At 49.0% G+C, this 17,478-nt stretch overlaps 1 protein-coding gene across 2 annotated transcripts in view; it reads left to right on the plus strand.

Annotated features, from left to right (window-relative positions):
* Window positions 1–14,787, plus strand: part of Spred2 (sprouty related EVH1 domain containing 2) — a 121,404-nt gene extending 106,617 nt beyond the window's left edge. For both annotated transcript variants that reach the window (XM_023720862.1, XM_023720861.1), the window contains 2 exons: window positions 8,095–8,229; window positions 11,444–14,787. In XM_023720862.1, coding sequence (XP_023576630.1) covers window positions 8,095–8,229; window positions 11,444–12,109 — 801 coding nt within the window. In that variant the 3' untranslated portion in view covers window positions 12,110–14,787. The remainder of the gene's footprint in view (window positions 1–8,094; window positions 8,230–11,443) is intronic.
* The last annotated feature ends 2,691 nt before the right edge of the window (window positions 14,788–17,478 follow it).

Genomic DNA, 17,478 nt, shown 5'->3' on the forward strand with positions numbered 1-17,478 from the left:
AAAAAAAAAAAAAATTCAAAATAATCAGGCCTGGGATGTAGCTCAACAGCACAGCACCTGCCTGGAAAGCTCGAGGTCATAAGTTTCAATTCCCAGTACCAAAAATGAAAAAAATAAAAATTCAGAATAGCAGCAGCATCTACGGACAGTACAGAAGTTGTACTTAAACTTAACCCTGTTGCTTTTGAACCAACAAGGCTGCAGGCCTAGTGTCCTGGGACCTCTCCTGTCCTCGAGAGGGCCAGAGGGCTTGTGGGTGATGCATGTGTCACTAGAGCTCTCTCTGCCCTCCCAGCCCCCTGCACTTACATGGTCTGAAAGAAGCAAACCCAAAACCTGGCCTGTAACTGAGGGTTTCCACTTCCCTCTGTGCAGTAGTACTTTTGCCTAATGTTGCCAAATGATTCTTACATGATGTCCATCTCCTTAAGCAGTTTCTACCTTTATTTTCAATGCCTTGTTCAAAACCCAGAGGGCCACGTGGAGAAGGCTTGGACCCACATACTGTGAGATTTTTTCACTGGGTCCCTGTGGTCCTGGAACCCAGGGCTTTGGAATGGCTTCCTCGTTGGCTTTCTCCTCTGGCTGCAGGGTTTGTTCCATTCATCCCCCTTGTCCAGGAGAAGGAAGCCACCAGCTGCCAGCCTTCGTATGTTCCCCGCTGCACAGGGGCATCCTGCTTGAGAAAGCTGTAGGCCAGGTGTCCCTCTGGCTCCAGGTGTCCCAGGGAAAGCAGCCCCAGCATGGCACCGCATGGCCTGCCAGCTGCAACTGCCTTGATTTCTACTCCTGCCCCTTTTAGGAAAAACAGAAGTTAGCAGGGAAACACAGGACATGTCTGGAAAACACTAGTGTCACTGAGATGCATTGTCCTCGTCCCAGTTGCCACAGAAGTCCTGGTTGCAGCCCGGATTCCATGCCCAGGAGATAACTGAAGCAAGGCTGCTCCTGGGCTCATCGGGCCTCTTGCTTCTTTTCTTCCCTTTTCCAGCCCCCCTTGGTCAAGCGTTGACCCAAACAAAAGCCCATTCCTAACCCCGGACGCCTGAGCAGACATGTGTGCTCCTTCTGTAAGGATTTGCTGCAAACCTGGAAGATCAGCCAAGCTTCTAAGATAGAAGACATCGTTCCAAACAGACTCGTATAAGAGGAAGAGCTAGGGTGGGCTTTGCATGAAGAACCAAGCCTCCAGGTCCCTCCGTTCAGACCAGTCCTCCCCAGACTGGGCAGCGCTGATGTTAGTGAAGCTGCCACTTAGGAGTCCCGTGACCTCAGCTCTCCTGTCTACACTTTTGTTTGTTTTGAGCACAGATTATAGGTAAATTGTCTAGATGATGGGAAACTTATGCTCCTGTGAATACTCTTGCTTCAGCCTCCCAAGTAGATAGATGGGAGCAGCTAGAGGTGTTTGTCACGGGCCTGGCTCTAGATTTTAAAGTGTTTTCTTGGATGTTCATTGATGAACTGGAGCTGCTTTCTCCTCCAATCTTGGTCTGGGCTATATGCTCAGATGTCCATCCAGATATGGTGTCACCAGCCCTGGGCCCCTGGAGGACCCTGTCTGGTCCTTACCTGCTCAGGGCTTGTGCCCCACTGTATGGCAGCCTGGCCTTGTCCCTGCTGCCAAGAGCTTTTCCCCACAACACCTGCTCTGTCTGAGCCCAGGTCACACAACGCAGCCAGCACAGACCCAGAGTCCCCTAAGGGAAGAAATGTTGGTTTTGTGTTACTACCAGCTTGCGTCAGGCCAGTCCTCTCCGTACTCGGTTTTCCGAGCTTGGCAGGGCCCCTGTCAATTGCAGCACCCACCGACTCCGGCCCCCGCTCCCTTCCCTTTGCACACCCTCGTTCCGTCCACCCTCCCCTCAAAGGCTTGTCTCTGAGCTCAGCTTGGTGGCACACAGCTGTTACCCTAGTGTGCTGGAAGGCAGGAGATGGCACATTGGAGCCTCACCTGGACAACCTTGCAGGACTGTAAAACAAGAAGGCCTGGGCTCTGTAGAGGCGCTGGGTTCAGTCCGCAGTCTACAAAAATGAGAAAGTCTTGACTCTGCTTACCGACCTCTTAGAGGGTATTAACAGCCAGGCAGCACAGTCTTATTTATTACTCAAAATACATGAGTTTTTACAGTAGCCATTTTTAAAAAAAAAAAAAGTACAGTCCCAGGTCTACCCACTGAAAAGAGGCCCAGCTTCCTGGCGAATCAAGAAACACTGTTCCCATGTTCTGGTATTGCAGACTAGAGAAGGAAAAGGTTGCCGAGCTCGGGTTACAGGACTTAACCCTGATACAGAGTAAGGCAAATTCACACAGAAAAAAATAGGATAAAGTTTCTAAGTAAAATACAAGTGGTGATCAAAACATAGTGAATGTTTAAAAGTTCTATAAATTATTGCAGTAAAAAAAGTATTCTAGGGCCAGGGAGCTAGCTTAACCGCTTAAGTGCCTGCCTGGCAAGCACAAGGTCCCGAGTTCAATCCTTGGTACCACAAAAAAAAAAAAAAAAAGGAAAAAAAAAAAAAAAAAAAAGGAAAAGTATTACAGTAAAAGGCACATTGCCACTAATCTCCCTCAAAATGCTTCTTACTTTGAAAAGACTGATCCCGTCCTTCTGGCCACTTTTTGAAGAAGTTCTGAGAGTCCTCTGTTCTGCATGTCTTTACAAAGCGTCATCAAAAATATAGTAGGTGGTGCTGCCGGGTGCCAGCCAATAGAAAGGCAAGTTCTATAAAACATGACCGTGTGTGCTCACCCATGGTAAGCAGATGTAGCACTGTGTGGCTTTTGGCTATTACACAAAATACAAAAGACCATTAAAGGTAAACATTTTGGCTAGATTCAGGACATTGAGATAGCCCCAGCAGCACAATGCAGACACTCAGGAGAAGACTTCAAGAACTGTCGCAGAAGTTGGCTGTGTTTGAAACAAGGGGCAGTATTTTGAGGTGAATCAGTGAGAATGTGTATTTTTTTTCCTTTCAATTTTGTATAGGGTCTCACTACACAGCTCAGACTCGTGATCCTCCTGTTTTCAGCCTCCTCAGCACTGAGATTACAGGTGTGTGCCACCATGCCTGGCTCAGTAGCTGGCGTAGGGCACCCAGGGCCAGGGCTAGCACAGCAGGAGGTGCCAGGGATCAAACCCTGGTCCTTGCACTAGCGTAAGCAGGCGCAGGGACCAGAGTTTGATCCCCTGTCTGGCATGCTGTGCCAGCCCCACCCCCAGGGTGCGATAAGCCATCTACTGAGCCAGGCGTGGTGGCGCACGCCCATAATCTCAGCGCTGAGGAGGCTGCAAACGGGAGGATCACCACGAGTCTGAGCTGCGTAGTGAGACCCTGTACCAAATACATGAAATGAAAAATAATAGTTTAAATATTGACTATTTCTCAGCCATACTTATATAAACAATTCACATCAAGTATTAATAAGACAAATTTAATAAAATTCCTGTATAGTCTCCTCCAGGGAAACAAAGGTGACCGTTCAATTCATAGAATAAACTTTAAAGCAATAGGACTGTGCACCCATCTCAGCAGGTACAGAGTTGTGTGCTGTAGCCTCCAGCAGCTTCTGGTGAAAGCTCTTAGCAGTCTGGAACAAAAGGAAAGTTGTGGAATTCTCTAACCACTCCAGTGGTCTGAAAGCATCACAATGAGAATCATTAGAAGTTGTGCTGGGGCCGGGGAGATGGCTCAGTGGAATAAGCGCTTCCCTGGCAAGTGCAAGGGCCTGAGTTCAATCCCCGGTTCCGCCAAAAAGAAGTTGTGCTGTGTAGCTTAGTGGGTTAAGCAGCCTGCTTAGGCAAGCCCAGGGGTTCAATGGAGTTCAATCCCCTGCACCTCAGGCCACACCCACCCCACCTGCCACTCTGAGCTGGCCACCACATCAGGCGCTGTGGTGCATGTCAGTAATCCCAGCGCTGGGGAGGCCATTTTCTAATTGGATTGTTGATACTGTTGAGCTTTAAAAGCTCTTTATGTTACATACCAACTTCGTTAGAATGCCGTGTGAATATTTTCTCCCGGTTTGTCACTTGCCTTGCATCATCTTCATAGGCTCTCACATAGCATGCATTTTAAGTTTTGATAATCACCTTAGCAATTTTGCTTTTGGTGCCCTGCTTAAGAATTGTACGTAGCGGTAGGTTATGAAGATTTTCTCCTACTAGTCTTGTGGTGGTATATTTTGCATTTGAGTCCAGATTCCATTGTGAATTAATTATTATTATGGTGTAAGACTCAGTATCCAAGTGCTCCAGCACCTCTTGCTGATACACCATCCTTTTCTGAATTTTCTTCGATTCTTTGGCAGTATCTCCTATGTTTAGTGTACGTACTGGAGAGCGCGGTCATTTTGCCATCCCATTCTTCTTTCCTCCAGGAAGGCCTCTGGATACCTTCTTTGCAGGCAACCCCATGATTGAGGTATAGTGTAAGGGCCATGTAGTATTTACCATCACTGGCAAAAGCAGAGCAGTGAGTGAAGCTCAATGTAGATGGGTGAGATGGCAGCTCTTCTTCCTTCCTGGCCCTTCTAATACCTTCACGACAAAAGTAGACATTCATTCGTATATCCGTTTTGCCTCCCAGTGGGCACATAAGCCCAGAGACACCAGGGGAGGGGACAGGGAAGTGGAGTGCTAGCTACTGCATTGCCCCACACCTTGTGTCTTGCTGATGCAAGATTATTCTTTTTAACACTGTAACACTCCACTGTGTTCTCATTCAGACCCTCCACTAGGGCTACATGGGCATCTTTTTATTTCGTGGGCCTTGACATTGACTCAGTGAAATCCAGGAGCAAGTTGGGTTTTTTGGATTTGTTTGTTTTGTGGAGGTCGCATTTGCATGTGTCTGGGACTGTGATGGCTGCGTCTGGGTGTCCAGGAAGCCACGCAATTCCCTATGCCCCAAAGCTAGTGCATTGCTGTCCACTGCATGGGGTGGGTGGCATTAAGCACTTGCTGATCTTGCTCCCTGGGATATGGAAAGCCTGCTCTGAAGCTGACCCTCTCATCAGAGAGTAGAGGGACCCAGAGACACAGCCAGAGTACGTGATTCCCAGGTCTCGGGGCTGCACATTGAATTGCTAGATTGGGAGGTGTCATTTGCTTACACACACAAATGGCAGATTTCAGAGAATCTTGCTCACTCGTGTGTAGGTGCAGGCCTCAGGGAGCGCCTGCCTGTGGCCCCATGGGAACCATAGCAGGTAACAGGAGAGCCAGTTCCAAGGTGCATGTGGCCAGAGAGAGACTTACCCCCCTGGCCTTGGTTGGAGGTGCCCTACAGTACGTCCTTCCGTTGGCAGGCTTTATCAGGAAGTACAGACCAGCAATGAGCCTCAGCTTCCCATGCAGCCTCCCCAGTCTGCCTGCCTTCCAGGAGCAGAGATGGACCAGAGCAGCTGGACATGGGAGGCTGGACAGAGCGGGGCCCTACCTGGGGGACCTTAGCCATGCCCTCAGAAGGAGGCGGGCCACACGCCTGCTTCTCACAGGCCTGACCCTGAACCCATGGGAGCTTTGCAGTGGGAAAAGGCCACCAGAGCTGGGGTGGGGTGGGGGGTGAGTGCACCCAAAGGTGCTAAGAGTGGCTGATGAATGCTGGGAAGGCTGGGTGTGCCTTATTTCTCAAAATGACTCTACACATAGTGAACCCAAGCATATGTCACAGAACACAGGGTGGACTGGGATGAACAGATGACTAATGCAGAGGTGACCATGATGTGTTAGCTGGCCGTCTGGGAACTGAGTGCTGGGGTGTTTAGTGGAAGTTCTCAGGAATCTGACCCTTGAGGTTTGAATCACACTAAAGAGCCCTTATGTTCTCATGCAAAAGGTATTTATTGAGATCTTTAGGAACCTTTGGCTTTGGGAGGCGTCATCCCCCACCTCCTGGGTTTACATACAGCGGAGTACACCTCCTCACTCTCAGAGGCTGCACCTGTGATAATCGCAAGAAAACACCTCACAGGGAAGGAATTGGAAGTAGGCTTACCTGAAGGCAGGAATCCCGCCGGGCCTGGGATGGGGGAGGGCACCGCGTTTCCTGCTCCCTTGCGCGGGAGCCCACATCTCCATTTCACCTGCTAAGAGTCTTGCTCGCCTGTGGCTCAGGGCCTGCCTGGCCCCCTGAGCAGTCACAGTCTGAGCTGTTGGGGCTGGGATGTAGCTCAGTGGTGCAATGTGTTGGGGTTTTTTTTGTTTTGGTTTTTTTTTTTTTTTGCCACCTCATCCTCAATATCCTTCTTCCCTGCACCTTTACCAGGATTCTGGACCTATAGGTCTCCTGGATCCTGATGTCACAGACAGCAGCAGCTGTCTCCACCTTGCTGGATGGCATCCAGGAGGAGTGTGGATGCACAACAGAACTGATCGCTGTGGATTAGATGACCAAAACAGGCAGTAGCCTAATCACATAACCCAGACAGAAGTAGGAGAAAGTGGAGACCAGATGGACGGGTCCCCAAAGGGATAGTGCACCTTCTACCAAGTTTTAAAAATTAATAGTACATGCTGGACCTCTAATCACAGCCACTTGGGAGTCTGAGACAGGAAAATCACAAATTTAGGCCCAGCCTGAGCAAGACCCTATATTCTTTTTTTTTTTTTTTTTAATGGGAAGCAGTGGGCATGGAGCTCACTGTAGCGCTCATCCCAGTGTGCACTAGGCTTGGGCTGAACCCTTGACGCCACAATAAAACCAGTGGTGGTTATGTTCATAATGGAAATTTGGGTGTCTTTCAGACTTAGGACGACTGACAATAACATGTAAAATGAATAAAAAGAGGCAGATTGGCACATGAGTGGCCTAAGATTGCAAGAGTACCAAGTGAGAGCCAAGAAGGAGTTTCTGTAGATCTGCCAGAAACAGGACACCTGGACATCAAGAAAAGCCAGGGCTGGGTCTAGTTCAGTGAGGAGGAGCTGGCTAGGTCCCGGATTCTCCCCCCTGCATCACGAAGAGAGGTCTTTGCTTTTCCTTTGTTGTTTGTTTGCTAGTGTGGGGTGCGAGGAGACCATCTGTCACACTAAGGAAGCAGAAGATAAGGTGGGGTGCTAACCTGGCTTTAAGGGTGACTTCCCGCTGCATTCCACAAAACCTCCACTGACGGGGAGGGACCAGAGGGATGTGGTGCGACCACCCAGGGCTGGGGGCACACTGGCCTGACCCACGGAGTCTCTGGGTGTGGAGCAGTGGGGAGCAGAGGCTGCCTATGGTTGTGTGTGTTCTCCCCACAGACCATGCTGGCATCTGGTGACCCCTAATGATCTGGTTATGGGTGCTTAATTGGAACCATCACCTCGCTGGGCAAAGCAGCTCTGCACTCACCCTCATTCTTCTGTGTAATTGTGCAACCTACTTCTGGCTTCAAGTAGCCTCCAAGATATGTTTATGGCCCCAAAGATTACAAAAGTTCTCCCTGGGAAGCCAGGACCCGTGATGTCCCGGACGTGGTGTGCTCTGAAGCCTTCCCCCGGCCGGGACTTGCCTCTTGCACACACTGCACATGGGTTCTTATCTCCCCTTACGTGTGTCTCCTCTGATTGTCATCGTGCCTCTCGTCAGGGCCACGCCAGTGGGGCCTGGTGATCAGGTCCTGCTCCTGCTGCCCACGTTACTCCCACGTCTGAGAAAATAAGCTCAGCTGTCCCAGGCTGGGTGGCAAGTTCTTCCACCCCTTGAGCCAGCTGAGTCAGACTGAAGAGCCCAGCCCTTCAGGCATCATCCCACCACCACAGGATAAACTCAAGGCTGTGGGAGGCCCCCAGAAACCGCAGCTGGGGAACTGGTGGGAAAGGAATAGTGAGTGTGAGCATGGTGTGGTTTTGCTTTGCTTTATGGTACTGAGGATTGAACCCAAAGAGTGCTGAGCTACAGCCCCACCTTTTAATTGTTTTTCAATTTTTCTTTTCAGACAAGATGTCAATAAGTTGCCCAGGCTAGTCTTGACCCTGCCGTCTTCCTGCTGGAGCCTCCCCAGAGCTAGGGTTCCAGGAGTGTACAAGCCCCCAACTTAGTGTTTTGTAATCGCTCTTTTAATTATTTTACATTTTTAACTAATCTTTGTTACTTCCCTCTAAACAGACAGCTACGGACAGTTCTTCTAATTCCTCTCAGAAGAGGGAGCAACCTACACGGACAATCTCTCCCACATCCTGTGAGCATCGGAGGATTTATACCCTCGACCCATACCCCCCAGACCATTACCACCTCGACCAGGTGAGCCACCACGTCGCACCCTCCTCCTCCTCCTCCTCCTCCTCCTCCTCCTCCTCCTGAGTCGGGTGCCCTTGGCCAGCCCCCACTGCTCCCTGCTTTCTGCCCCATCCCTCTCCACATCTCCCAGATCGTCCCATGGAGCAGGTTGTTGGCACCCAATGTGGGAAGAAAGTGGTAGGCACAGGGGTACCTGGAGGAGCACGATTGAGAGCTGTCTGTCCTTAGCGAGAGTGCTGTGTTGCTGCTGTTCCTCCGTTGGGAGGTCTCCTGGCTTGCACAGGGCCACAGTCCAGGCTCAAGAATACAGCAGACTAATGCGTAATCCCAGCTGTCTGGGAGGCTGAGGCAGAAAGATGCAAGTCTGAGTCCTACTTGAGCAATCTAGGGAGACTCTGTCTCAAAATAAAACAAAAAAGGGCTGGGGACTTAGCACAGTGTGAAGGCCTCAGGTTCGAACCCTGGTATGGACCTCCCACCCACCCAAAACAAAATGCTACTTCTGTGGCTTAAGCCACCTGGCTGCATGAGCTGCCGCTCAGTTGTGCTCCAGGAGATGGCTCAAGTCTGGAATTCAGTGACTTAATAACTATGTGCTGAGCGCTTCCTTGTGTAGAAGGTTCCCAAACTGAGGGCCTGGGATGGTGCCCATGTGGAGAGATGGGGCTGCCAGATGGGGCTGCTTTGAGAAGAAAGGAACATGGGGCAGCAAGGTTTTGTCTTATTGTTTTGTTTTTTAACATAAAGCTAGATTTGTTCAGCTCATTTTTTAAAAGCTCACTTTATTGCGTGTTTCCTAATATTTTGACATTTAAAATATTCTTTAGGGGGCCGGGGAAATGGCTCAGTAGAATAAGTGCTTCCCTGCCAAGCGCAAGGGCCTGAGTTCAATTCCTGGTTCCTGCCAAAAAAGACAAAAAAAATAAAAATAAAAATAAAATATTCTTTAAAAATTATTCCATAAGGGCTGGGAAGCACCTGCCTGGCAAGAGCAAGGCCCTGAGTTCAATTCCTGGTACCAAAAAAAAAAAAAAAGTTAAAAATCACATGATGGCAGCTGTATATGGGAACTGGCTTTCTGACTTTCTTTACATTGCAAAATATAAAAAATCAGAAAAGTCCCATTTATTTAAATTCTTCCAGAGAATCCAGTGGGGAAAACAGCAAATAAATTGAGGAAAACCAATGAGGCCTGGCCCTCCCTTCAAAGAGCGCACAATTCAGTGGACAGTGATGGCAAATAGTGTGGCCAGTTCTGTAGCAGCGTTACAGGACAGTGCTGACAGCAGGCGTCGGGCATCTGTGTGTCCAGCACTGACTCACCTGGTGTGTGGCTACTTCCCTTCCCACAGCTGCACCATGCAGTTCGGCTGACAGGAAGCTCAGTGACTCGCTCGGCTGTTGTGCAATTGTGCATGGGTCACTCCTGAGCTGTGCTCTTCTCCCCCATATGGGCCTTCATGCCCAGAGGAAATCTCACTCTGTACCACAGTGGAGGTATCCTGGGCAAGGTGGAGTACAGTGGCACTGTTGGGAGCCAGCAGGACTAGGGACAGAGCAAACATTCACCCTGAGGGGCAGTGCAGCCAAATTTGAAGGGCACCGTGGCAAGCGTGGCTCTGGTCTGACTGCTTTGCGATCCTAGCGGGATTCACACCCCATCAGCCAGCTGCGCAGGCCTTGGCTCTTGTGCCTCTCATATCTCTACATCTTGACTTCCCAGGAGGATTCTAAGGAGAGCCTTGTGTGTATTGTCCACTGTAGTTCATCATATCCCTTCCCTCTTGGGACCCAAAGTGCAGAATACACCTTATATCATGACCCACTGTACACAGAACACGATTTCTTAAGTCAGAACTTACCCTTATATGTATATAGTCGGTATTCTTTTTCTTTACTTTCTTTATTTTGAGACAGAGTCTTGCTGTGCAGTTCAGCTTGGCCTTGAGCTCACTTCGTACCCAAGCTGGTCTCGAACTTGAAGCAATCCTCCTGCCTTGGCATCCCTAATGCTAGGATTACTGATGTGCACCACTGTGCCCACTGGAATATTCTTATGCTTAAAAACAAAAAATCCAGGGTCCGCAAGATAGTTCAGTAGACTTAAGTCCCTGCTTAGGCAAACACGGGGACGAGGGTTCGATCCCCAGCACTACATGCTGCACTGGTCTCACCTCTGGGCATGCCAAGCCAGCCACTGAGTCCAGGCATGGTGGCACCCACCTGTAATCCCAACACTGGGGAGGCTGAAAACAGGAGGATCACTATGAGTCTGAGCTACTAAGTGAGACCCCATACCAAATACATTAAAAAAAAAAAAAAAAAAGCCAGGCATTGTGGTGCATTCCTGTTATCACAGCGCTTAGGAAGATGGGACAGAGCAAAACCCTGTCAGAAAACAGCGAGTCTTATAAAAGCCATGCTGTATGAAAACGGTGAAACTCCTGTGAACTGTTAGGAACCAGCATAGGTGCTTTGGGCACAGCTACCAGAGGGAGGAGGGAGAGGGAGCTCTGAGGAGGAAGGTCCAGTTCTGCCTCTAGATCGGGAGTGTTGGGCTTCCGAAGAGAGTCCCACTGTTATTTCTCCGCCATCTGCGCACTTCCTTCTGTGTAAGGGCTACCGCAGCAAAGAGGAAAGTGCTATTACCGACCCATTTGATTCGTTTCCTGACCCAGTAACAGGTTGAGACCCAGGGAGAAATACATCGGGCCGGGTAGGGCATAGGGGGTGGGGGACAGGACAAGTACAAGTTGGAGTCTAGCCTGGGCAACTTAGTGATCAAATGAGACCGTGTCTCAAATGAAAAATAAAAAATATTTTTCTTTCTTTCTTTTTTTTTTTTTTTTTCGGAACCAGGGATTGAACTCAGGCCCTTGTACTTGTTAGGGAATAGGGAAGAGCTTATTCCAATGAGCCATCTCCCTGGCCCCAAAAAATATTTTTCAAAGGGCTGAAGAGGTAGGTTAGTTCAAAGACCCTGGCTCCAGTCTACAATGCTGGAAGGAAAAAAAGTAAAATGAAATCCATTCTCAATTACCAAAAAGAGTTTCTGCAAGAAAGGGTAGAGGGGGACGGTACAGCCCAGCGGTTGGGGGTGGCCTTGGGGGTATGTGCATGTGTGTGCTCGTATGTGTGTTGTGTGTGCGTGTATGTGCGCGCATGCGCAGGCAGCCACTGCTATAAAGCTGCACGCGGTTTCTCCTGGGCCACGCAGCGGATGCCGAGGCCCTACCCACAGGTGAGCTTCCCAGAGGACGACGAGGAGATCGTGCGCATCAACCCCCGGGAGAAGATCTGGATGACGGGCTACGAGGACTACAGGCATGCGCCCGTCAGGGGCAGGTACCTGGACACGGCAGCGGACGCGGACTCCTACGTGCGCTTCGCCAAGGGCGAGGTGCCCAAACACGACTACAACTACCCCTACGTGGACTCCTCGGACTTCGGCCTCGGCGAGGACCCCAAAGGCCGCGGCAGCAGCGTGATCAAGACGCAGCCCGCCCGGGGAAAGTCCCGGCGGCGGAAGGAGGACGGCGAGCGCTCGCGCTGCGTGTACTGTAGGGACATGTTCAACCACGAGGAAAACCGCAGGGGCCACTGTCAGGACGCGCCCGACGCTGCCAGAACTTGCATCCGCCGCGTGAGCTGTATGTGGTGTGCGGACAGCATGCTCTATCATTGTATGTCGGACCCCGAGGGAGACTACACAGACCCTTGCTCGTGCGACACCAGCGACGAGAAGTTTTGCCTCCGGTGGATGGCTCTTATTGCCTTGTCTTTCCTGGCCCCTTGTATGTGCTGTTACCTGCCACTCCGGGCCTGCTACCACTGCGGAGTTATGTGCGGGTGCTGCGGCGGGAAGCACAAGGCGGCAGTCTGACTCAGTTTCCCTTCTTCCCCTCCTCCATCCACAGCCACAAAGGAACTTGTTGTCTCTTACATACTCTCGTCCTCTCCTGTGCTCCCCTCTACCCCAAGGAGCGAGGAGAGGCGCCATTCCAGCCTAGGGAACCCTCCTGGTGGACTCTGCGCTCCCCGGCACCTGTCGCCCACCACATACCCATACACACACTCTCACAGGGTTCTAAGGAAAGGAACCTTCTGCATCGACTTTCGTGTATTATTACCAGCCTGTACTCAAGCTGTCTTATCCATGTGTTGATTTTCCTATCTCCTCTCCCTTCTCTTCCAGTTCAAAAGGGTCCGTGGTGCAAACTGCTGATTTTTGGTGGGTTTTGTAGTTTTTTTTTTTTTTTAATCAGGAGCATCGAAGAGGATCGATCTTTCTCGGGTGGGCTTGCCTGGTCCTGCGGAGATGTAAGGAGAGCAATGAAACAACCCCTCCCAGAAGTATTCTAACCTGCAGCCAGTTGGTATGCTTAGGAGGTGAGCTGTCAGCAATCGTGAACCGTGCGCAGTACTGCTCTAACTTGTCTAAAGCCACATTGCACATGTAAGCTACAGTGCTGTCCTTAGCCCATCTGCATATTTCTACCACACACCCCCAGCCCCCAAAATCTGTTGGATTTATTCACTGATGTGAAACGTTCACCTGTAAAATGATGAGAATTGAGCCTTAACTTCAGATTATCTTGTGCGAATCAGGAAAAATCCCTTAAACTGCATTGTATCCTCGTGGACCAGGGCTAGAAAGGGGGTTTTCAGGTTTCTCTGAGCCTCCCCACTTACCCATAAAATAGAACTTTTTAAAATTGTGTTGCCACCACTTGTTTAAAAAAATAAAAAATTAAAAAAAAAAAAAAAAAAAAAAAAAACAACCTTAGCAATATTAGGATAAGACACTAACGAAGTCCGAAGTTTTGCTTATTGTTTCGCAAGCCGGATAGTCTATTCAGACATCAGTCAGTGTTCTACGAACAAGTTCCTGTTGAAAAACACTGAAGGTTGTGGTGAATAAAACTATAGGCGCTCTCCCCCTGCCCCGCTACTGTTTTATATTAACCAGGGGGAATTTTAAATGTCATAAATTTAAAGAGTGGTGGTTTGCTTTTTGTCCGTAGAATTATGTTTTTTGTTTTCATTTTGGACTCAATTTCACATCACCAAATTCTTCATTTATACTTGGGAAAAAACAAGGCCATATGTAAAAACCCTTCCAATACCTAAGTGTCTTTCTCCTGCAACTTCACACCCAGACTTGCCACTTTGGGTGCATCGATGGTTAGGTCAGCCAGCTGATACTCTGCCTGTCGCCTTGCCGTGTAGGAGGCTTCTAATTAGCTGGAAAAGAATATTTTTCTAACACATTGCAAGGAATAGCCAAATCTTCTTATTGAAGAAAGAAGAAACATGAAGAATGGTCACTTGTACCTAGCATAGTACAATCAACCTCGTGGAGACCGCAGGGGACAGGCCTGTCGATGCTGGCTGTTCTTCCCACCCATCTTCCTGTGGTGATTGTCAGCCGACGCTGTGGCCCGGTCTCCTCTCCTCCCTTCCCTTCCCCTATCCTTTCTTTATTGCACACAGGACATCAGTCTTCAAGGAAAGGAACTTTCTTACGGTCTGCCGGTCTTACTGGGAAAATGCTAGCCATGCTTACCTTCCTGGGAATGTTTGCAGCTTGCCTGAGAGAGAGCCCATCCCACTTCTTTAGACAGATCATCAGTGTAAATAACCACTGTGCTTAGGAGTTAGTTGGTAGATGTTTTCATTTGTTAGAATGCCTGGTTGGGGCTTTCCGGTGTGGAAAATGAGCAGAGAGCAGTCCATCTGGATCAACGGAAGGAAGGGACCCTTCCCTGCCGGAAGACATCTTGAAAACCCTCAGCCAGCCTCTAACGCTGTGGAGCGACCAACCCCCCCACCTCCCCCTAGCCCCGCCCCCAATCCTGAGGTGTCTCCTCAGCCTTTCTCTAAGGTCACCTCTCTACAAAGCACAACACTAATGTATGCTTCCTCAGACCTCAGTTCAAGGGCCCCTATTTATTTCACTGAAAACGCACACACCCCAATGGCTTTGTATTTGTCACCTCCCTCTGGTCGCTACTTCTTTTACCCTTGCCCGTGTCCACCTCTTTTAGAGTTATGCTGGCAAATCTTACTTGGCGAACACTTCTGTGTTTGAAGGCAGTGGTTAAGGGCACAAATACAACCACGCGGACATCTGTGTAAAAGCGTCTCTCTGATTGCCACACTGCTGCTGAACAGTGTGTAGTATTTTCCCAGTCAGCTTTGCCATACTGACATCAATCATTTGAGAGAAATTATTCAGATTTTATTTTTATATCTGTGGTAACAAACATTAACCAAAAGATTTTCTGTTTGGAGGCTTCCCCCAGTGACCCTCCCCGCAAGCTATTTGCTCACATTAACAAATGAAAGTGCCTGAAGCATAATTCATTCTTTACCTGTATACTAAAAACCCTGTTGTATTGATTTTTTTATAATAAGCCTTTTTACCTCTGTAAAAATATATATATACAAGTGTATGATGTACATTTTAGTTCTTAACTTTTTTTATGGTTTCTAATATGTATGACCAATGTAGCCATTGCTTTAAGATGTACCATGTAAATACAAACACATCCTACCAGATTGCTGGTGTCGGGTGTTTGTCTGACTGGAGACAGTGGTGGTTGATCCTTGGGCAACTTGGGAGTTCCTTTGCAGAAAGATGTGTGCAGAGACACAGGTCTGTTTTTGTGAGGCCCTTCCCCCCTCTGATTGTGTCATATTCCCCAGGGGAGACTGGAGCTCCTTGGGCGCAGATGCCTCAAGTGAAAGGAATGCTGCGTGTGTCGCCACCCGGGGAACACCCCCTCTTCCTAGGCCAGCCTTCCCCCCAAATGCTCCTTTGAGGGAACAGCTGCACTTCCTCTGGGTTGTTTTCCACCAGTTCCTGCTGGACCTCGGGGGTGTGTGTAGTTTGGAAGGCGATTTCTCACAGAAGACAATTGTTCAGACTGCGTGACCCTTGTTCTCCTCAAAGCAGCCTTCTTGGCTCACTCTCCTTTCCAAATGGACTCCAACAGCAGAAGCTGCTTTATTTCCAGGAGGAAATAAAGGATGTCTTTTCAAGGTCACCAAGGACAAATTTTCAACTCCTTGCCTAGAGAACCAAGTAGGGTCCTTACAGAAAGTACAGATAGGGGCTGGTGAGATAGCTTAGTAGTCTAAAGTGCCTGCTTAGGCAAGCACAGGGCCCGCAGTTTGATCCCCAGCACCACAGACTGCGTCAGCCCTTCCCCCCGGGGTGGCTGAGCCAGCCACAAAAAAAAAAGTACAGATAGAGGTCCCCTACCCAAAGGGTTTTTCTAAGCATGGAAAAGGGCCTGGAGAACACTTCAAATGACACCATCCTGTGACCTAATTACCCTTGTTTGACACTGAAGGACTGAAGGTTAGAATGAGTAATTGAGGCAACCTGCAGTCACAGGCAGGGGCTGGCGGGCTGGCGGGCTGGCTGGCTGGCTGCAGGGCCTGAGTCCATGGCGGCACTCGTCCCATTGCCTTTGCTCCTGCTCTGCAGCCCTGCCGCACCCCTTGGGCTGCCTCAGGAGCAGCTTGTGCTTGGTGGCCTGTGTGCTACTGTAGAAACCACTGCACCTGTCAGCTTTAACCCTCTGCAACATGTAGCTTCCTTTAGATTTTCATGTAATGAAAGTGGTATCGAAAAGTGATGTAACTCCACCAGGTCACTGGACAGTCTCTGGTATTACTGGCCAATAGCCCATGGCTAAGTGTGTATAGCCTTCCGAGTTTCCTCAGGTATAACTGTTACCAGACTCAAGGCCCGCTGATGGCCACACAACAGGCCAGTTAGACCAAAGAGCCAGACATGCCAGCACATGAGATAGATGTAACGAGACAACACTCGTTCCCAGTGGCTAGTGTATACCCAAGCACTGAGACCCCTGCTAATTGCATTTACAAACTGTACTTTATACATTTTTTCAGTTCACTTCTACAGGTAAAGAAATGTCAAAATTAGCCCCACCCCTAACCCTAATTGTAAGCCCAAAACATCAACACTGAGCAAGCCCTAGTCTCTAACCTTAGCTCGACCCTAGCCCTAGGCTTAACACTGCTCTAACCCTCACCATAACAGTAGTCCTAACCCTAATATTCGTTACCTTAACCCAATCCTAATCCTAATCCTGAACCTAAACCTTGCCATAATCACAGCTCTGGCCCTATCTCTAAACCTACAACTAGACCTAGCCCTAACCCTAACCCTAGCTATAAATATTTACTTCTGTGGGAATAAGAGTTTCAAGGAAACTCCAACCTTGATTTAAAACAACAGATCAGGGTCGAGGAGATAACTCAACAGACTAAGCACCTGCTTAGGTGAGCACAGGGACCCGGGTTTGATTCCCAGCATATGCCACGCCAACCCCCACCCTCAGGTGTGCTGAGCTACCCACTGAGACCAGACATGGTGGTCTGAGACCAGACACCTATAATCCCAGCACTGGGGAGGCTGAAACAGGAGGATCACTACTAGTCCGAGTTGCATAGTGAGACCCTGTGCCAAATATATTTTAAGAAATAAAAGCAGAACAAGTCTGTATCAGTCTTCTAACATAGTTCATGCTAGAGAGATACCCAGAACTCTGTGGTCTGCACTTCAGTTGAACAGAACACATTTTTGGCCAAATCACTACAGAGACTTGCTCTACAGGCATCTGGAAATCAGTATTAAAAACAGACATTCCAGAGAATATAGCTATGCTTCACGCCCTGAATCTAGTCTGTACCCCAACACTGAGAACTGTGTACAGCACCAACACTAAGCCAACTATAGTCTTGCTGTTAACACTAGGCCTACTTCTAGTCTTAACACTAACCCTAACCTAACAACTAGCCCTAACCTCAAGCCTAATGCTACATAAACCCAAGCTGTAGCACTCAGCTAGCAACTAAACCTAACATTAAAGCTACCAACCCAAACCATACAGTAAAACTAAACCAAGGCCTAGTGCTACTTATAGCCCTATACTTAGCCATAACCCTAGCCTTAATCCTAGAACTAATGCTAACACAAAAGCTAATCCTAGCTTAGCACCAGCCTTAACCTTCACCCCTAAATTTAACCTCAGCCCAGTCCTAACCTTAACCCTAAACCCAACTCTAACCCTAGCCCTGGTTCTAGGCCTAGCTCTAACCCTAACACTAACCTTAAAGTTAACAGCCACCTTCATCTAAAATAGCAGAACAAATCTGTGATACCAGTTCACCATCTAACCTAGAGCCCATGCTAGTGAGATATTCAGAACTCTGCTG

This window comes from Octodon degus, unplaced genomic scaffold, assembly GCF_000260255.1.
Source record: "Octodon degus isolate 3935 unplaced genomic scaffold, OctDeg1.0 scaffold00078, whole genome shotgun sequence".
Classification (NCBI taxonomy): domain Eukaryota; kingdom Metazoa; phylum Chordata; class Mammalia; order Rodentia; family Octodontidae; genus Octodon; species Octodon degus.